Source organism: Chiloscyllium plagiosum, unplaced genomic scaffold (genome assembly GCF_037043375.1).
Source record: "Chiloscyllium plagiosum isolate Xiang-an unplaced genomic scaffold, Cpla_swu_hap1 HiC_scaffold_13, whole genome shotgun sequence".
NCBI lineage: Eukaryota > Metazoa > Chordata > Chondrichthyes > Orectolobiformes > Hemiscylliidae > Chiloscyllium > Chiloscyllium plagiosum.
In genome coordinates, this window is record NW_028270151.1 from 29,667,116 (window position 1) to 29,689,126 (window position 22,011).

Consider the following 22,011-nt stretch of genomic DNA (forward strand, 5'->3'; position numbering starts at 1 on the left):
ATCCTTGGGCTCAGCACTTCTTATTTCTGTGGAGTGGGATTGGGGAAGGGCTGGGATTTATTTTGGCTGGTTCATGGATGCAGATGACCACATACGTGTCTAATTGCCTTCACTGAAATGCAAGTTTGGAGTGCCTGGTGTCTAAAAACCGGAGTGTGGAGGTTAGACCAGATAAGAATAATGTTCTCATTGCATTTATTTTGGATGCCCTGGGTAATCTCTTTGGAGAGTTGAATATTGTCCCCAGCTAAACACCTTGGATGAGGGAGTGTCAGGGATCTTTTGGGGGGAGAGATCAGGTAACCTTTGAGACAATTGTGTGAGAGTGACTGGTGTGTAAAGAGGGCGCAAGACCTTTGGAAGAGTCCAACTTGTGAAAACCTGTGAAAAACTGTCTAGAAAGGAGAACCCTGAGACAGGCAGTCAGTAGCACCCAGAGGAGCATGGGTGTGTGGACAACCCTGATTCAGGCAGTCGGCAGCACTTAGAGAAACACGTGTTTGTGGAGAACTCTTAGACAGGCAGTTGATAGCAACTAGAGGAGCAAGTGAGTGGAGGACTGAGCCAAGCAGTCAACAGCACCTAGAGAAGAAGGTGAAAGGAGGACACCACTATCGCAGTCAGCAGTACCTTGAGGAGAAGATGAGAGGTCATAAATGATCATGGCACCATGGTACAGAGAATCAATCAAATTGGGGTACAGAAAGGAATGTGCTGGTGTAGGAGAATGTACAGTGAGAGGAATTGACACCATTCTCTGCAGCAAAGAGCATGTGTCCAGGCAGCTGTGATGCCCAACACTACCCAAAAGGTGTATTCACATTACATTATTGAACCATAGTAGCATTTCTTAAATCTTTAACTTGTTCCAACATTTTATATTCAGGACACTGTATCTGCAATTACATTTTTTCTTCCAGTTATATAAATAATCTTAACATTAAACAATTGTAACAAAAGACTCCATACGAATCATCTCATATTCCAAATTTTAAATTTCTCAATGAAGGTTGGTGGATTATGTTTAGTATGTGTTAGGCTTTCCTTGTTTTAGTGCCTAACATCATCTTCAAAGTGTTGAACAGCCAACAATATTTCCAAAGTGTCTTTTCTATGGTAGGCTACTACTTTTGTTAAATGTACTGAATCTCTGTAACCGCCACAACTTGTTTTATGGACTCAACTGTTACAATATGTTTTATCGGTCTTGAGTATCCTGTGCACATCATCTCTAGCTAATGTAGTACATCCAGGTGGATTTCTACAGATTACCTCATACTTTCTCAGCAATCTTACAAGATCCTCCCATGCTGTCTTTTCTTTAAATATAAGTGCACAAAACTGTTTCTATATAGCTAATGGAATTGTAGGAGGTTCACTTTGAGCATCATCTATCTCTCTTTCTATATCACTCTTATTGTCTCTGTTACCTCCACAATTCTTAAAGCCTGACACATTTGCTCCCCCTTAACTTCTTCCCTTTTCAACAAGCTTATGATTCTTTTTCCTACAATCAGGAGTATTCATCACCTAAGTCACATTACTAACCATTCTATACTACTTTATATGAGCTACTAAACTTCATTTTAAGAAGTTCATTTTGTAATGGCTAGAACACTAATACTTCATCTCCTGGATTTGGGGACTCTCTGGAAGCAAATCTTGTGAATATTCATGACAGTATGCCATAATCATGGTTTTAAAATGGTTTTGTTCCAGATCCTCAACTTCTGCGGTTCTTTGTTTTATTATCATGGTTTTGACAGTCTGATGGTATCTCACCAAACTCCCCTGTGATTGCAGATGATACACAGATGATTACAATTGGTTTAAACCCAAAGTACTAATGATTTCCTGATAAGCTTGAGATACAAAGCTGGTATCCTGATCAAACCATATCTCAACTGATATCCATAACTAGTAAATAAACCTATTAACTTTTCAACTACTACCCTACACTAAAGAAATATCATCTGGGAATTGAGTTGTCTTACTCATAATTGTAAGGATACAATGATGTCCTGCTTTTATTTTTGGTAATGGTCTGCACAATCCATTAATACTCAACTAAATGGTTCTTCAAAAACCAGTACAGGTATCAAAGTGGGTTAACTACATGGTGGTTCCTCCTGGTATGTATAATAATTTTACTGAACAGCAGTACCTCTTATGAAGTCTTGGCCATGCATGTTTATTGATGTCGGTATTTTCTATATTCCTATGCGTCCTGCTATTGGTACTTCATATCTACCCCCAATTTCTCCTTACGCTATCTGGGTGATATCACTATATGATGAATAACCATCCAATGGAGCTCCTTCAGCCTCAGCCTCAGTGAAAAGTGTCTGTCAAGGTTTGGTCACCCATCAACCAAGGCTGACCTCCCAAATCGGTCAGGAGGGTTGGGCATTATCAATCCTGAACAATGACAAGATGTTCTACTACACCGAACATTAGAAAGAGTAGCACTCCCTTAGACAGGATTCTAAGGACTAGTACCCCCTGTAGTTTGATTATTGGAGCTGCTGTTACTGTGATAGTTGTTTAGAGTGGAACTGATGTAAAATGGCAATATAATGACAAATGTGAGCTTGCATTTCTAATGATGTGTGATCTTTACCATCTATGTGTCCTCAGAAGTTTTTCTTTTCCATTTCCCTGCTATTACGTGGAATATGAAGAGCTATTTGGGCTGTCAGTGATTGAACTGGTACACAGGTGGGTTTTAAATATGGTATTGACAACAGAAATAGTGGAGTGTCGTAGAAGTGACAAATACTTCTGCTACTGGTGAGTGCATGATAATGTCATGAGCACTGCACCAGAGGAATGCGGTGCATTCATACTAAAGTGAACAGCAGATCATTTTGTGAGAAAACCTGCTACAGCCCACAGAGAGAAACCCTCTATGATACTCCCCAAAATTGACAGCCTTTTTTTTGGTCAACATGATGTGGAGGAGCTGGTGTTGGACTGGGGTGGACAAAGTAAAAAGTCACACACAACAGGTTATGGTCCAACAGGTTTATTTGGAAGCACGAGCTTTTGGATACAGACAGACTCTAACCTCATACCTTTAATGCATTGTCTGAGCTGAGATGTCACCTTTTTTTAATAAAACATTAAGTTATCTCGAGAATGTGACTTAAAGAAGTTCTGTGATTTACATATTAAGAAACCAAAACCTGCAATCCATTCTAAAAGATGAAAGACTTAACAGCAATCTAGGTTTGTTCAATGTATCACTTCAGTTGCATGACACTGTAATCTTTTTGCTATAAATTCTATGTCTTATGGTCCTGCTCCACAGTTACCTGATGAAGGAGCAGCGGTCCAAAAGCTAGTGCTTCCAAATAAACCTGTTTGTTGGTTTATGGTGTTGTGTGATTTTTTACTTTTTTTGGTAAAAGTCAGTCGATATTCTTATTCTTCTTTATAAGGATAGGGAATTAGAAGCAGCGTGATGGTATCAGTGTGATGGAATGAGTTTTGCTGAGCATTTTGTTGCTATATGGCACTGTGTGCATGGGAAGGAGTTTGATATTTTTCACAATAACAAAAATGTAAGTAATTCATTGTAATTATTGCATCTAATACTCTATTTTTGCTTGTTCTGTAGGGCAGATGTGGATCATAACTGCAGCCCATTGTCTTCATCCTCCATATGACCCTGACAATCCAAATCTAAGCAACTTTCAACATATTAACATCACGTCATTTAAAGTTATCTTAGGTTAGTATTTATACATTATAAGGCCTGCTCATATCTGGACATGACAAGATGACTCAGACAGGCACCAGTGAGTGTCATGGGCTACTGCCTGGTGTTATCCACAGTAAAGTGAGGGAAGAGGTATCTTTAAAACTCCTACTCAGTTGGTGCAGATTATTCTGAACTTTGGGTCTGTATTCAGTTTTGAAGAGTGAAAGGATTCCTAATTGCAACATATAAGATTCTTAGGAGGCGTGACAGGGTAGATGCGGAATAATTTGCCCCCCTGTTGGGACAGTCTTGGACCAGAAAGCATAATGTTAATGTAAATGATCACCCATTTAAGACAGAGAATAGGGAGGCGTTTTTTCTATAAAGTGGGCAGTGAATCTGTGGAATTCTTTACCACAGAGGGCTGGGACATTAAGGGCACCTCAAGCAACCTACTTGGGCTACAAGGTTGACAAGACCCAGGTACACCTGTTGGAAGATAAAGTTAGAGCGATCAAAGGTGCCCCAGCTCCCATGCCTATACCAGAGCTTCGGTCTTTTCTTGGGCTGATGAATTAGTAAAGAAAGTTTATACATAACCTGGCCTCCATACTTCTGCATCAACTCCTAAAAAAGGGTCAGTTTTGAAAATGGTATGTAACCAACTTTCAGGGAAGTGAAGAAACAGCTATCATCTTCGAAGGTGTTGGTACTTTATGATCCCAAGATTATGATCTATTATTGACTTGCGATGCCTCCCCATATGGCATTGGGGTAGTATTAGCTCATAGATGGCCCAGTGGAGAGGAATGCCCAATAACATATGCATCCAAGGCATTAGCTAATGCAAAGCGTAAATATGCCAAGATAGAGAAAGAAACTTTGGCGGTCATATTTAGAGTCAGAAAGTTCCACCATTATCTTTATGGACATAAATTTATAATAATAATGGACCACAAACCCCCACTCGGTCTACTTAAAGAGGACAAGGCAGTGCTGACCATAGCTTTAGCTAAATTCAGCACTGGGCTTATAATTACTCTCCATTCAGTCATTATCTGAACACTCCCAGCAAGATCTCACAAAGCAAGCAGTTATGTGATTTCTCGTAAGAATTGTTAAAGAAAATCTTCAAATCCCACAGGTCCTGGTATTTCCACAAAATTTAAAGTTGAGTTTTTCCACAATCTTTCAAATCTGAAATCCCCTGAGGTATAATAAATTTGAAGCATCTTCATGGAATCTGGACATATCTAAGAATTTTGTCTTGCTTTGTATGCAGTACATGCCTGGACGTTTTCCTCACGTTGATGGGTAGATGAGTGTTGTAGCTATATTGGGGCAGCTTGGCTAGAAACACAGCACGTTCTGGACACAGTCTTCAGTACTATTGCTGTAATGGTGTCACAGCCCATCACCTTGGCAAATTCCAGTGCCTTCAGCAATCTCCTGATACCACATGAAATGTATCAAATTAGCCAAAAATTGGCACCTGTGATGCCTGAGATCTCTGGAGAGTCTGAGATTGATCAACCATTTGCCACTTCCAATTTAAGAATGGTAAAGATTTGGAAATTTTCAGGGCTGGTAACCCAGAGGCTGGACTAATGCTTCAACGATAAAATCTCCAATCTGTCGTTGGATACTGATGGAATTTACACAAAACTCAATAGTATTGTGAAGTATTTGAGGAGGTAGCATTACATTTCGAAAGCACATAGACGAGTAGGTAGAATGATGGACTCCTGGTGAAGGGATTCAATAGAGAGAAGTGTGTATTATGTGACTTCTTGTGTTAAGAGAAACAAAGACAGAGAATATAAAGTAACTCTAAAGAAGGTACAGGAATAGAGAGATCTGGGGTGCAAAGAGGTAAAGCTGCCGTTGTCCCAGAGGACTGTAAGGCTGCTCTCTCATCAAACAGAAATGACGAGTGATGATTTAACCTGAGGGTCACAACACTACTGGCAAGGGGCAAGGTTGAACCTTCGTGGTAACCTCAGCCAACACAGGAGTTGAACCGTCACTGTTGGTGTTCCTTTGCATTGCAAATCAGCTGTCCAACCAACTGAGCTAACTGATCCTCAGTGACCCCCACTGTGACAGCTGTGTAATTAGGAAAATGTTTCTGAAACCTTTATGTAAAAAAGATTAATCTGACTGTACCTGGACAAAATGCAAATAATATTGTTTCTACAATTCTATGTAACTGTAGATTATACAGAGTTAAGAGACATATACAGACATGTGAAAGAATTCCCATTTAACAGCACACAAAATTCATTGGCAACTCGTTATGAGAATGTAAATTTGGTATTGACTGGAATAAAAGCTAAAAAACACAGGAAATGAGCTGTCTCTGAATGCCATTGTTTTATATACAGCATGATTAGTTTTGATGTAGATCAACCAATATAACAGCCAGTGAAAAGAATGAATCACAAACACACTAGATAGGGAGACCCCATCTTGAACACAGAAATGAAAAGCTTTCTCCAGGCAAAGTGAGGAAGAGAGAGAGTCACAACCATCTCAAAACTGTTAGTAGCTTACTGTAAAATAACTGCAAATAAAAGTGCCACGTTAATAGAATGAGAAGCCAAGAGTCTTCTCTCTCCCAAAATCTATTAGAAAACACTAAACACATAACTGCAGAAGCCATCAAAACTGTAGGGACCTAACATCAAGTGGTAACTTCTTTGCTACATCAACGAGGAACTCAAGCAATTGGGCCTAATGATCTACTGAGACTTCCTTATAAACATTCTTTTGCCTTATTGGTTATTCTTTTAATCTCAATGTCTGTAATTTCTTGTTAACAACGATATCTCTTTATTCTTAAGGAACCTTCAATAATAACTTGAGTATCAAACTTTTAACCGGTTTAAACAAACGCTTGACTGCTGATCTGCTTTGATTCGAATCGTACAATTGAAAGGGAGGCTTAATAAACAATGTTAATCAAGGTCACTGACCACAAGGGGTATCTATGGTATCTGCAACCTTGGATAGGTCATTGAAAATGATAGGACAGGTAGCAAGAGTGATTAATAAAGCATGCAACATCCTAGGTTTTATGAAAATGGGTGTAAAATACAAAAGCAAAGGCAAGGTAATTACACATATATCAGTCCTTCTGGTGCTGTTTCCGGTATGCCATCCTGCATTCTCTATTGATCTCAGAGTTGAAACCCTTACTTGATCGTAATAGTAGATTGGTAAAAATGCCGGGTGTTAATATTACACTCTGCAGTAGAATACGATTTTACTGCTCCTGATGGCCAACAGCAACTTATGATTTTGCTCAGTCTTGAGTTACTAGATCTATACAATGTCTGTACATTTACCATACTGGTATCCTCAACATGAAGACGGAACTTTGTGCGGTGGTCACTCTTGCCGATACTGTCATGGACAGTAGACTGGTGGGAATGAGATCCTGTATGTTTTTTGCCTCCTGTAAGTTCTCTCAGAATTTGCCATAGACCAGTCTAGCAGCTATGTCCTTTAGGACCTGACCAGCTTGGTCAGATGTGGTGCTGCCCAGTCACTCTTGGTGATAGACATTGAAGTCCCCACCCACAGTGCATTCTGCAACTGTGCTACATTCAGTACTTCCTGAAGTGTTGTTCCACATGAAGGAGCACTGGTTCATCAGCTGATGAAGGCTGTTTATGATAATCAGGAGAAAAGTTCCTTGCCCATGTTTGACCTGATGTAATGAGCCTTCATTGGATCTGGTGTCAATTTTGAGGATTGCCAGAGCACCTCCCAACAACTGAGCCACTGTGCCACAGTCACTACTGCATCTATACTGTTGGTAGAACTGGACATATTCAAGAATGGTGAAGGTAGTGTCTGGAACAATGTCTACAAGGTACAATTTTATGATTCTTTGAGAGAGCTCTCCCAATTTTGTCACAACCCTCCAGATAGTGGTAAAGAGAACTTTGCAGGCTCAGAAGGGGTGGGAAAAACACTTGTCATTTCCATTGCCTAGGTTGATGCCAGGTGATCCATCCTATTCCCTTCCTTTCTTTAGACTTTATCGTGGTTTGATTCAACTGACTTATTTGCTCGGCCATTTCAGAGGGTGGTTAACAGTGTTGTGGGTCTGGAAACACTTGAAGGTCAGCCAAGTAAGGACAGCGGATTTCCTTTCATAAAGAACATTAATGAACCAGATCTTGAAATAATTTATTTTGAAATTATGATTTACATATAAACTGTAATTTTCTTTTAGAGCAAGGATGGACTTTTACACATTAATTGTGTTTAATTGGGAATTAACTAGGCATTTACTTGTGGTCCAATAACTGGCAATCAAACAAAAAAAAGTAGTTGCTGGGCTAGGTGTATTCCTGTGCTATGTAACAGATGCTTACAAAATTGTGTAAAGATTAACTCAAGATCTATCCTTCACCATCAGACTTTCTCAAAGATTAAACAGAATTCAGTTTAGTGAATAGTAAGTTTTAAGAAAAAGAGTTATTCAATACCATTCAAAGTGTTTATATTAATGCCTCTACAACTAAAAATTCCAGTTTAGCTTAATTTTTGGAGCCTCCACAAAGGCCCATTCCTGAGCATAATAAGTGGAAATTTACCTTGGTCAGCATTCACATTGGAAATGTTGTCAGGTTTCTGGCTGGGGTTTCCTTGTAGCACACATGATTCCAAAATCAATTTGTGCTTGATGTTCTGTGATCAATTTGCTGATTTTGCTGAGATTGGGAGAATTGTAGTAGAAAAAACCAGCACAATCAAGTGGAAATTTCAGAACGTGATTTACTTCAGATTGTGCTTATTTTCTCTGACCTCCCGGCCTCTCTGTTTCAGGGAGGCAGAAAACGTTGAGAAAAGAAGAAACAGAACAAGTGTTTCGTGCTAAAAGAATTATCTCTCACCCTTGTTACAATGGCTCAACCTTTGAATTTGACATTGCATTGTTGGAACTCCCACATAAAGTGCAAATAACAGACTATGTGATGCCAATCTGTCTACCAGAGAAGTCCTTCTCAACTTTACATACAGGTACATTGGGAATATCTTATAAATAAACCTGAGGCCATTGCAGTTGTGTTCAATCCTCTCTTGGCACAATTGTCACTAATGTCCAACAGCTGGGATAGTGATAGGGAGGGAACTCACCCTAGCCAGCATGGGAGGTCCCCTGTCCTGTTCCATTTAGCTCAGCAGGATCAGGGGACAATGAATGAGCTTCTGAAGGTCAAATTTTGGACCACGTGTAGTTTGCACAGCCAGCCAACTGTGTCCTTCTTTTGGGTGACAGTCGCTGATGGCCATGACCCTCAGGAGGCTGACTGTCTGGAAGGGCATTGTTGAAGGCAAGCAGAAACGGGAAGCTCAGTCGGCTGAGAAGAAGGCCCACAGAAAAAGAGGCAAGCAAGTTGTACACCCTCTCAACCCACTGTCTTCCTCTGCACTAAATATGGCAGAGACTGCCATGCTGTATAGGGGCTCCTGAACAACACCAGGTCTTGCTTAAGCCAGGGTTGACTACAATGGCACAAACCATCATCTTAGGAAACACATTGCTGGCTCTCTGCCGATATTATCTTCAAGGAGTTGATAAAAATAAAAAATTGATATTAGGTTTTCAGTAAGACTGTGCAGACCTAGAAGATAAGGTTTATTTAAACATAGGGTTAATGGGATATGGAATTTGGGGAGGGAGACTTTGTTAAGCATGTTCAAGAAATGGTTAATTCTGTTGATGCAACAAAAACGGAAATTGCTGGAAAAACTCAGCAGATCTGGCAGTATTCTGTGAAAAGAAAATTGAGTTAATGTTCCGGTCCAGTGACCTTTCTTCAGAACGGGTATTCTGTGAACATGTTTAATTTAGATTTATTTAGAGTTGTGGCGCAAGTGATTAATCCACAGGATTGTAACTATCCTGCCCTGGATCTATGACAGCTGTTCCTTCACAGCTGCTGAGTCAAAATCTGGAACACTGTCCCAATAGCACTGTGACTGTACCTTCACCACATGGGTTGAAGCAGTTGAAGAAGGCAGCTATTAGCAATTAGAGATGGGTGACAAATTATAAGTCAGTGACACCAGCATCCTGTGAATTAATTAATAAAAGGAAAATGAGTGTGATACTAATGTGACCCATCTATTTGAAAGTTTGGATTTATTTGCTATTTTGGTCCTAACTGTTGATTACCATAGTCTGAACCTGCCTCAGGCTGTTTTATTCAATGACAAGCAGATGTAACACTGAATAGATACATGATTTGGAGATGCCGGTGTTGGACTGGGATGGACAAAGTTAAAAATCACACAACACCAGGTTGCAGTCCAACAGGTTTAATTGGAAGCACACCTGATTTAAAACCACCTGATGAAGGAGCAGCTCTCCAAAAGCTAGTGCTTCCAATTAAACCTGTTGGACTATAACCTGGTGTTGCATGATTTTTAACTGAATAGATACAGGCTTTTTTGAACAGGTTACGTGTAACCATGTTATGACCCCCACAAAGATTCTAACATTTTAAACAAATACACAGATTTCCTAGTGACCCATAGGAATTACTGAAGGATAACATCTCATGTTATAAAACTTTTATTCTAACAAACTAAATCAATATAAGACAAACACTAAATGGATACCTAATGCACATAGTAAAGAAAAGATGCTTTTGCATTGTTATATAACAATCGACATGTACCACAACTGCCACAAGTGTCCAGCACATGTTGAGTGAACTAGTGATTAACATAGCTAATGTATCCCCCTTTTAATTTGCAATGATTAAGTTGAAGCAAATCAGCAGTCAATCATTTGTTTAACAGGTTAAAAGTTTGTACATTAAAAGTCATTTCTGAAGGTACCTTAACGATAAAGAGATAAAGTGAGAACGAGAAATTACTGCTGGCAAGATTGGAAAAGTAGCAAGAAGACAAAAGAGTAGTTAGAAGAAAAAACTCTGAATAAGTCTGCATGGTATTGCCCTGGGGCTTGTGGCTTATGTTCCCCATCACTGAAGCAAAAGGATCAACATTCAGCAGCTGTGATGGTTTCTGTAGTTGGTTAGTTGATATTTCCTTGTAAGTGTGTATCTATAGGACAGCAGAATGCAGGACAGAAGAAAATTCCTGGCTTCTGCTCTGTAAGCATGGTACTTTCAGCTGCTCAGTTACTTTACAGAAGACCAAAAAGCGTGTCTGTGTCTGTGTCTGTGTCTGTGTCTGTGTCTGTGTCTGTGTCTGCCAAGGGAGGTGTATTCTTCCTAATGGTACAATATGCAAAAATGTTCTTTGTTTAAGTAGCTTGTGTTTTAAATTGTTCTTAATGGCCACTTTAACTAGGTGGTCCATGCAATAAACTAAGTCATGTTCCATGTAAAGCACTGGCATTCTGGCCACAACTCAGCAGCCACCAATGGTTTTGTTCGATTGAACTTACATTCTCACAATGAGTCAAGGAATTCCATTAACTCCTGAACAATATTGTGCCTTTCTATAGTGATACAGTCAGGTGCCTTACTGCAGCCAAGTGTCCTTGCCCAGACCAGTTAAATTATCCTTTTCTTAACAAATAGTGGCAGCCTTTAATGTGGGGATTAAATGTACATCCTGGTTTAATGATGACACAGAAGTAGGCAGATGCATCAGTTGTGGGAGATGCTTCAATGGGATTTGGAGAGACTAAACCAGAGAATATAAATATGGAATACAAGGTGGAAAAATGTGAAGTTTTCTACTTCAATAAGAAAAAAAACAGAAATATGGAATATTTCTTAAATAGTGAGAAGCTGAGAAGTGTTGAACTTTAAAGGTACTTAATAAGTTGATGAGTCACAGAAAGTTAACATGCGGCAAACAAACACCTGATGAAGGAGTGGCGCTCCGAAAGCTAGTGTGCTTCCAATTAAACCTGTTGGACTATGACCTGGTGTCGTGTGATTTTTAACTGAGGTAAACAAGCAATTAAGAAGGCAAATGCCACAATAGTCTTTCTTGCAAGAAGATTTGATAAAGGAGTATTTTCTTTACTGAATTTATGTAGAATAAAAATAAAAAATCATCAGGTCTGGAAGCATTTGTGGAGACAGAATAAGAGTTAATTTCAAGTCCATTAGTACTCCACTCATGATATTGCTTCCTGATTATTGGCTAAAATTAAAATGTACAGTGGAAGCAGAGTCGTTGTATATTTTCAAGGGAGAGGCGAATAGATTCTCAGTAGGAAATGGGTAAAAGATTATCAGGGGAGGGGAGAATTCTGATTTTAACTTACAATCAGTTCAGCCATGATCATATCAAATGATGCAACAGGCTCGAATGGCTGAGCGTTGAAACTGTGATGCTGGAAAAGCACAGTAGGTCAGGCAGCATCTGAGGAGCAGGAGAGTCGATGTTTCGGGTGGCCTACTCTTGCTCCTTGTTTGTATGGTCAGATGTATCTCCTTCTTAATCAGGCATTTACTGTTGGGAGACAGCATTAGTACAAGATGGAGTGAACAACATATCATGCAGCATTAATGAGCACTAGCACCTCTTAGAGGTGCTAATCAGTTCCTTAAAGATTGTCTGGGCAGCCATTCTATGCATAAGCTTCCGTTATTTCTCTAGATTTAATCTTGCACTAAATGTAGGCTAAACTATCATAAGAGCTTATGCCCCCAAAATTGTTATAAGAGGCCTTTTTTTGTATTCAATCATGAGATGGAAGCATCATTGGCTGGATCAGGGTTCACTGCCAATCCTTCATTGCCCTAGAGAAGGTGGTGTCTTCTTGAACAGTTGCACTCAATTTGGCGAAATTACCCAATAACTCTGTTAGGAGGGAGTTATAGGATTTTGATCCAGCAACACTAAAAGAATGGTGATGTACTTCCAAGACTTTACAATGGTGGGGCTCCCGTATACCTTCAGCTCTTGTCCTTCTGGATGGTAGTGGCTGTGGGTTTGGACGCTGCTGTCTAAGGAGCCTTGGTGAATTTTTGCAATGCTCTTGTAGATAGTATATACTGTTGCTGCAACCATCAGTGTGAAGGGAATGAACGTTGAAGGTGGTGAATGAAGAGTCAATCAAGTAGTCTGCTTTGATGTTGATGGTTCTGTGTTTTTTGATTGTTAGTGGAATAATTCAGTCCAGCTATATGGGAGATATTATCTGATCAACCTACCACAGAGATATTATAACACATTCTGGAGCAAGTGGTATTGAAACAGATTTTCCTGGCTGAGAGGCAGGGACACTACCATGGAGCCAAAGATGCCCCCAGATATGTGTGAGTAGATTTTGGCTGCAGAGCCTGAAGGCAGTTTTCTAGTTGTCTCCCCAGGTTATTGGAGCCATTACCGACAATTCCAAACATCTCAACAGGATACTCCAAACATCATGCATTGAGAAACCAGCTGGTCTATCATCCCATGATTTGTATATTCCAGCAAATGTGACTTTCTGGGAATTACATGCCACTCAAAACTGCGGCGAACATTCTGCACAGCATCCAGAGACCGTAGAGCACCTACTGCAGCTCTACTGTTGCATTTATTAAAATGGTCTCAACTCTCGTTCAGGATTAATGTTGAAACTGCCCCAGTTTGTACTGTCGAACAGGAAATGTCCTTGAAGTTGCTGTGTTCTGAATACTAACATTTTCCATTGTTTTGTTTCAAAGGTGATATGGTGATAGTCAGTGGATGGGGAAAACAGTTCCTGCATTCAATTCCCGAAACTCTGATGGAGGTAAGTTTTCTATTGACAAGTTACTGAACAGCATTCTAACTTAGTGCAGCTGTCACTGTCTGACCCTTGCTATGTGAGCCTCATTATCTGACCCTCACTGTGTGACCCTTACTATCTGATGCTCTCTGTGTGACCCTCACCTGCAAATTCCTGCCCAAGTCACTCACTATCCTGAGCTGGAAATGTATTCATGCCTTCCTTCAGTATCACTGGGTCAAAGTCCTGCAACTCCCTCCCTAATGGTGTTATGGGTCCAACATCATTAAATGGACTTTAACGGTTCAGGAAAACTGCTCAACATCACCTTCTCAAGGGCGGCTAGCACAAAGTGCTAACTTACAACTCACTATAAATGAAATTCCACCCAATTGTAAAACGTTCCCATACACACAAAGAGGCAAGACATAAATATTATGGCTGTGAAAGGAACACAACTAATAGTCAATGAAACACAGTTCTAGCACAGACCAAATTGCAGGCTTCAATAAGATCTTTCCTGTCAGTTTCCACTTGTTTTTAACTCTTTTATAAGGTCATGAGGTCACACAGACGAATTAATGACTTCACATTCAACATGTGGGGTTCCCCCCTTTTGGTATCTCTGAAAGTTTTATTTCCCTTTTTAGATGAAAGAGGCAATTTGTCGAGGTAAAGAGAGAGTAGCTAGCTGCTCAGGAATTCGTCTTACTTCTCCACTTACAGAAAGGAGAAACAGATGATTTCTCCTTCATAGGCTGGATATTGCTGTTGTGTTGTCCAAACACAAAGCAGTAGTCTCTTGTCCAAGAGGACAAGCAGCATCAGAGGAAAAGGGGAGTCAAGTTTCATGTCGCACTGATGAAAGGTTCCAACCTGAAACATCGACATTCTTTCTCCTCTGATTCTGCTTGACCTGCTGTGCTTTTTCCAGCTTCACTCTTTATCCACTTGACTCTCTAGCATTTGCAGTTCTCACTATCCCCAAGCCTCTTGTCCAAGAACCATTCAAGAAGCTATTACTATGCTGAGTACTCCTGACCACACACAACTGGTCCTGTTAAAAAGCCAGTCAAAATTCTGTCACAGGGCAAAACTGCCCCGGACACTCACTCACAGAACTAAAGAATCCAACAAATATCCCCAGTGCTTGAATAAGGCCACCTTGTAAATGCAACATAGAATAACTTCCAGTAAACAAAGCTATGTCTTCTTCCAGTTTCTCAGTTTAAAGCAGTATTTTCCCACTTTTAAATCCACAGTGCAAAGAATAGTCTTTTTTCCATAAATTCTCTATAATCTCTATTCAAAATAGTAATTTTTATACCTAAACTTATGAACATACAATTCTGCTTTCCTTACATTCTCACCAGCTGGAGAAACCAACTGGCTTGACTTGATTTCTGTGAATTTCCAGACTATCATAATAATTTTGGAACATTTCTGCATCATCAATATTTAGCAGATGTTTCTGGATTGAGCCAGACATATGGGGTGAATCTACCACATTGTTTTAATTAGGCTTCCTGCGAGCCAAAAACCTCTGTGAAGTAAATTGAGATTACCAACATGCCGCATCATTTAACACTGCAGCTGAAATCCTGATTATTTTCATTCCTTGTATATCACAATTGGCATCCATTGCATCCATTCCCAGATACTGCAACCTAACAGTAAAAAGCTCAATATGCTCTTTATTGGAAGGAGTCATTTTTGAAGGTGATGGATGTGGGCGCCACGAATTGTCATAACTCTGAAGTGGCGCATTAGAAATCAAGTCCCACTATTCCTGGAATCTTCACAAAAGCAAAAGTTTCTTAAAGAAATATGCAAAATCCCCAAACTACTTGATTTGCAGACCTAGACTGATGGAAAGCATTGGCCAGATTTCTGTACTTAATAAAATTGCTATTTATTACAGGTCATTATGTTTATTACAGTAAATAATTAAAGTAAATTAAGCAAAGTCTACAAATTAAAACTAAATCTCTTATAAACTCCTCCCTATGCATGTGCAGCTACGCAAACAGAAACAGGGAACAAAAAGGGAGCAGAGAGAACACTGAGAAAAAGGTTCAATAGTCTTTGTTCATAAAGGATGGACTGGATTTTGCTAATGTGAAAGTTTCTTCTCAAACTTCCTTTTTCTAAATGCTTCTGTTGGTTTGTAAGAGGCACAGGGTGGCTGGTTCATTGTGAAATATCTCTGCCATATCCCATTCAGAGTCACACAACTTGTGGCATGTGCTGACTAAGAAGTAAGAGCCAAACTAGGCCATTCAGCCCATTGAGTCTGCTCGGCAATTAAATGAGATCATGACTGATCTGATAATTCTCAACTTCTCTGAATTTCCCCAGAATCCTTGATTCCCTTACTGATTAAAAATCTGTGTATCTTAGCCTTGAAGATACTTAATAACTCAGCATTCGCAGTAAAGAATTCCACAAATTCACTAACCTCTGAGAGAGAAAATTCTTTCCTTAGCTCTGCTTTAAATGTGTGAGCCTTTATTCTGAGATTATGCTATCTGATCCTAGATTCTGCAACAACCTGTCAAATCCCTGAAGAGTCTTCTTTGCTAAAATTGTTTGCCTCTTATTCTTCTACGTTCCGACAAGTACAGACCCAATCTACTCAACCTCTCCTCATAAGACAGTCCCTCCATACATGGTATCAGCCTCGTGTACCTTCTCTGTACTCCCATGCCAGTGTATCTTTCCTTAGATAAAGGGTCCAAAATTGTTCACAATATTCTAGCTGTGATCTGATTAGTGTTTTGCATAGTTTTAGCAAATCCCCTCTACTTTTACAATCCAATCTCTTGAAATAAGACCAACATTCAAGTTCCCTTCCATTGTAACTGCTGAACTTGTATGCTAACTTTTTGTGATTCTGTACCCTTCCTCTATTTAAATAAAATTCAGCTTTTCTATTATTCCTGCCAAAGTGCATAACCTCACAATTTCCCACATGACATTCCATCTGCCAGGCTTTCGCCCACTAACTTAAGCTCTCTAGATCCCTCTGCAGACTCTTTATGTGATCCTCACCAGTTGTGACCTATTTTTGTGTAATCTACAAACTTGGTAATGGTTCATTAACTTTCTTCATCCAAGTCACTAATGATTATAAATAATTGTGACCTCCAGCACTAATCTGCTAAAGGAAATATATCCTAATTTTCTTCTGGTTTAAAGTGGTTTACTGCAGAGAACTGTGAGATAGACAGTATATTGTGGCTGGTGCAGATCTACTGATACCTCTTCTGGTCTCACTATCTTCTCTCTGTATGCAGACCTTTTTCATTACTAATCAGTTCCTAGTCCATAAACCAATCAGCTTAATTTGTAAACACCCCATCAGTTCTAATTAATTGATTAACTCAAACTATCCTTGTTTTCTTTTGTTTAGATTGAGATTCCTATTGTGGACCATGACAAATGCAAGCATGTTTACTCTCAGCTTGGGAGACAAGTAACAGATGATATGATCTGTGCAGGTCTGAAGCAAGGTAAGCACTATTCCTTGCATCCATTCAGATGACGTTAGATGCCACAACTATTCATTACTAGGCGGATGGATTTGTTTGAGGGCATCACTTAGCAATGAGCACTTGTGTGAGTGACTTATATTTGTGTGTGTGTGTGTGTTGTATAGCAGGGTGCCTGTCTCACAGCAGCATTTGTGTGTGTTTACATCACCTAGCAGTGAGTGTGTGTATATCCATTCATTCACACTATATTTAGCAAAGCAGTGCCACATTATCATCAAGTAGAATTCGTGCACTATGCCTTTTAGCCCACAGCACCAATAACAATTCTAATTAGCTATGCCAGCCCCACCTTCCAATTCAGTTTAGGCACCTCACACCACCTCAGTCATCCAATCCTCAGAGCCCCTTTGTGATGGAGAATTGGGGAATGACCCTGAATAAGTGTCCCAACAAACCCTTAAGGTATATCTTCCAAACTATAAACCCTGATCTTTCACTCCTATTTCTGTTAGAAGAATTTCATTTTACTTGTCATCATCTTCTTAAATTACTTATTTAATTACATGTAATATTTGCTAAAACTGAGAAACCATGCCTATGCTTGAGGATAAGGAATATTTCATGATACAGTTATCCCATGCAATCAGCAAATCATAGGAGTAGGCTTCCAAATCATGAACAATTTAGAAGTTGTTCCTATTTGAGATAGGGGTGAGAATCAGAAGACACAAATTTAAAGTAATCGGCAAAAGAACCAAACACTACAGAAGAAGAAACTATTTTATGCAGTGAGTGACTTGTATCTAAAAATATACCCTGTCTTAGAGTGTGATAGTTGCAGAGTTGGGTGTGTTCTTTTTAAGAGAATTGGATAAACACCTGAAGATAAGACAATAACAAAGTGTAGGGAGAATGAAACCAAATAAATCACCCTTCTCAAGAGCCCTTACAGAGACAAATGGCCTCTTTCTTTGCTGTAACTATCTAATGATTACCGGTGTGAATTTAATTGCCTTTGCTGATAATTCCAGGTGGAAGTGATGCTTGCCAAGGAGATTCTGGGGGCCCAATGGTGGCGCTCGATAATAAGAAAAATCGCTGGTTCCTGGTCGGGACAGTCTCGTGGGGAGATGGCTGTGGAGAGGACAACAGATATGGGGTTTATTCTGATGTCAGGAAAAGCCTGGAGTGGATCCACAATGTGACAAAAGTCAAGATCTTTTGATAAATTTTAGGGACCAAGAGCTTCAAAAATATCAAGTTGTTTTCAATAATTTTTACTGCAACTTTGAATGAGTATTCTGTACAACAATTTACTGTAAATATTTCATTCATTTGGGTAAGTTATATAACTATAACATCAAAACACATTTCTGTCTAAGACATGAGGATAATCAGAAACATTCATCATGGTATGAATCTGCTCTTTTAATAAAGGAAGTATTTTAGCTTTACCATATGTTCTGACTTTTACTTATGATCCCCACCATCCAGCCATCATCAAATTCACCAGCCTCCATAATCCTCTCTATGCCAACATTGAGGGCTCCCATCAACAGATCTAGGATTAAGGAGCACATCAACCAGACAGCAACAAGAACAGGAAATGGTTACGTTGCTCTTCAGTTTTTCATTTCACCAATCACATGGTGATCATGACATTACTGGATAATTATAAAAACATATCTTATACACTAGTTTCCTTTAGGGAAGGAAATCTGCCGTTCCTTACCTAGTCCGACCTACATGTGACTCTAAATCCACAGCAATGTAGTTGACTCTGATCTGCATTTTGAAATGCCCTGCCAACTCATGCAGTTGCATTGGACTGCTACAGAAAAGCCAAGGAACATTCAAAACAAATACAACACCTGGCATTAATCAAGGCACCAAAACAACAAATGCATACAATGCTGAAACAACTCTGCAAGATCTCTCCTTGTAAGAACTACAGCCCAGTTAGCTTATATCTGTCATATGGAAATGTTAGAAGTTTTTATTAAAGATGTTATGGCAGAGGACTTCAAAACATTCAAGCTAATCAGGCAGAGTTGATGTGCTTTTCTGAAAGGGAAATTATGTTTAATTTATTAGTGTTCTTTGAATAAGTAAACGTACTGTGGATAAAGAGGAACTGGTGCATTTCCTGTCCTTAGATTTCCAGAAGGCATCTGTATGGAGCCACATCAAAGGTTATTGTGAAATAAAAGCTATGGTGTAGGAGGTATGTTGGTGTGGATAGAAGATTGACCGACAAACAGGAACCAGACAGGCATAAAAGGGTCCTTTCTCATTGGCACTGTGTTTGATACTAGGACTTTAACAGTTTACATTTTTCTTTAAGTGACTTGGATGAAGAGACAGAAAATGAGGTTGCTAAATTTGCTATATCACAAAGAGAGGTAGGAAAGAAAGTTATGGAGAAGAAACAAGGAGGAAAAAAAGAATATAAGTATGTTACAAACATAGAGAAGGCTGAAGACAATAAGCAGGTCTGTCAGCATCTGTGGAAAGTGAAGCAGAGTTGATGTTTGCAGCCTCTATGATTCTTCAGCGATCCTAAGTGTGATTTGTTAACTGGACCATTGATTGTCAAGACAGTTAAGAAATTACTTGGGCACAAAGTTGCTTTATTCCTGGGAAATAATTTAGCAGGACTAAAAATTAAAGCTTCACCTACAGTCACAGAAAGTCCATATGAAGCAGTTGCAAGAGATGGAGCAGTTGCAAGAACAGACTCTAGGTATTTTTTTCATTGGATGCAGTGATCGGAGGAATGGCGAACCAATGTCTATCACCAGATGTTATAGTTATATCACTAGTGATTGGTAGCATAGTTGAAACTCTACTTAAGAACAAGCCTGGTTTAAAAGAACTATTTGGCATGTCTTTGTTACTTGAAGCTGAGGAAGTAGGTTCAAAGTTAAGTAAATTAGCACAGACAGCCCATACAAGCTGAGGTAGATGCAATTCCAGAGAGCTAATATTTTAGAAATGGAGTTCAGATGAAGATATTGAGCCACCATCACAGGCCAGCTGGATGGTTCCTCATTAAATACCACCCAGATATTGTAAGTACATGTTGCAAGTAGCACATGAAATTCCTATGCTAGGCCACAAAGAAATATGAAAAACACAAGCATCAATAAACAGGTATTTTACATAAGACTTCACAAGGATGCAGTGCCGTTCTGTAAAAGGTGTCACACATGTCAGGTGGTAAGAAAACCACAACATGCAATTAAGCCAGAACCTTTTGAAGAACCATTCAGTCATGTGTCAGTGGACTGTGTAGCATCATTCCTGGAAGCAAAAGCAGAGAACATCAGTGTATCTTTATAATTATGGATAAGACAACCCAATTTCCTTTTAGGATGGTGGGTAGAAAGGTTAACTCATTTTTTGTTTCGTATTTGTGGATTATTAATTGAGATAAAGTCTGATCAGAGTTTTAATATTATGTCTAAAGGTTTACAAGAGATTATGAGAAATTTGGTGTCAAACAATTGAGGAAACAGCATACCATCTGTAAACATGGGGAACATGGAAAAATACCATCAGGCACTCAAAAGTATATTTATGCCCAAAAAGGCATATTGTTATGAATATCCACATGACTGGGACAGGGGTCAGATTTCTTATGATTTGCTTCCAGAGATTTCCCTAAATGCGGTTTAGTCCATTTGAATTACTTTAGAGCCATGAGATTAGAAGTCCGTTAAAATTGATTAGATAGATATTCTTGAAACAAAAGATGAACCTTCAATGTTAGACCCCTTTCCACGCAGTGAACCTCCGCAGTTACTGCCTTTGCTGTTGAATTCATGTATCGCTGGACATTGGAGTGTGTCTAGGAAAATTAACAAACAGTGAAATTCACAACTGATTTTGGAGGAACCTGCTTCAGAGAGGTCACAGCACAGAAACAGATATATGAATTTTAAGTGTGGCGTTGCTGTAAGTCTGCAGTAATGAGTAGAAAGGGTTCTTTCTTTATTATAAATTTAATGAGATATGTCTCTTGATTAAACTTAAAATATAATCCATAAGTATTAAGTTAGTCTGGCGCACTATTTTGTTGAAGAATAAGATGGAGCTATTTTCTGGGTCTGCAGATTGGAAGAAGGAAAAATAGAGTGATATGCTCTTCTTGTCGAATGTGGGAGTTTCGGGACAGTTTACATGTTACTGAGGATTATATCTGCAATAAATACCGTTGGTTGCAGATTGAATGGATTGGTTCGAGTGACAGTTAGAGGCAATGAGGAAATTACAAGAGCAAGGGGTGTGATGGATGGCAGATATAGGAAGGGAGAAAAGTCGCAGATACAGTCACATAGATGGGTTAACTCCAGGAAAGGTAAGAGAGGTAGGCAGGTAGTGCAGGAGTCTTCTGTGGCCATCCCCATTTCAAGCAAGTATGCTGTTTTGGAAAATGCAGCGGGTGATGGATTCTCAGGGAAATGTAGCACAAACAGACAAGTTTCTGGTATCGAGGATGGCTCTAATGCAATGAGGGGTATGTTGGGTTACAAGAGATCGATTGTGTTAGGGGATTCTCTACTCCGAGGTACAGACAGGTGTTTCTATGGCCAGCATGAAAAATCAGAATGGTGTGTTGATTCTGGTGCCAGAATCAAGGATGTCTCAGAGAAGTGCAGAATGTTCTCAAGGGGGAGAGGGCCCAGCAGGAAGTCATTATACCCATTGGAACCGACACAGGAAGGGAAAAGGATGAGATTCTGAAGGGAGAATATACAGAGGCAGGAATTTAAAAAGTAAGCCCTCAAGAGTATTAATATCTGGATTACACCTGATGCTACGAGCTAGTGAGGGTAGGAATAGGAGGATAGAGCAGATGAATGCATGGCTGAGGAGCAGGTGTACAGGTGAAGGAATCACATTTTTGGATCATTGGAAGAACGGATTGCACCTGAATTGGAAGGGGACAAATATACTGGCAGGGAGATTTGCTTGAGCTGCTTGGGAGATTTGAACTACTGAGGTGGGGAGTGGGACCCAGGGAGAGAGTGAGGAAAGAGATCAAACTGAGACTGGTACAGTTGGGAAAAGAAGCGAGTCAAACAGAAAGGGCAGGCAGGGACAAAGCA

At 39.5% G+C, this 22,011-nt stretch overlaps 1 protein-coding gene and 1 long non-coding RNA gene across 4 annotated transcripts in view; one reads left to right on the forward strand and one right to left on the reverse strand.

Moving 5' to 3' along the window:
• Positions 1–18,348, forward strand: part of masp1 (MBL associated serine protease 1) — a 133,767-nt gene extending 115,419 nt beyond the window's left edge. The window contains exons 12-16 of one of the 2 annotated variants that reach the window (XM_043702533.2): positions 3,620–3,733; positions 8,543–8,737; positions 13,363–13,430; positions 16,819–16,918; positions 17,932–18,348. In XM_043702533.2, coding sequence (XP_043558468.2) covers positions 3,620–3,733; positions 8,543–8,737; positions 13,363–13,430; positions 16,819–16,918; positions 17,932–18,125 — 671 coding nt within the window. In that variant the 3' untranslated portion in view covers positions 18,126–18,348. The remainder of the gene's footprint in view (positions 1–3,619; positions 3,734–8,542; positions 8,738–13,362; positions 13,431–16,818; positions 16,919–17,931) is intronic. The other variant, XM_087993436.1, reaches the window with a different exon arrangement.
• Positions 1–22,011, reverse strand: part of LOC148148289 (uncharacterized) — a 34,767-nt gene that overhangs the window by 2,232 nt on the left and 10,524 nt on the right. Inside the window, exon 2 of one of the 2 annotated variants that reach the window (XR_015759156.1) lies at positions 11,973–12,160. This is a non-coding gene — a long non-coding RNA (uncharacterized LOC148148289). Of the gene's footprint in view, positions 1–11,972; positions 12,161–19,875; positions 20,204–22,011 lie in introns of those variants that run through there. The other variant, XR_015759157.1, reaches the window with a different exon arrangement.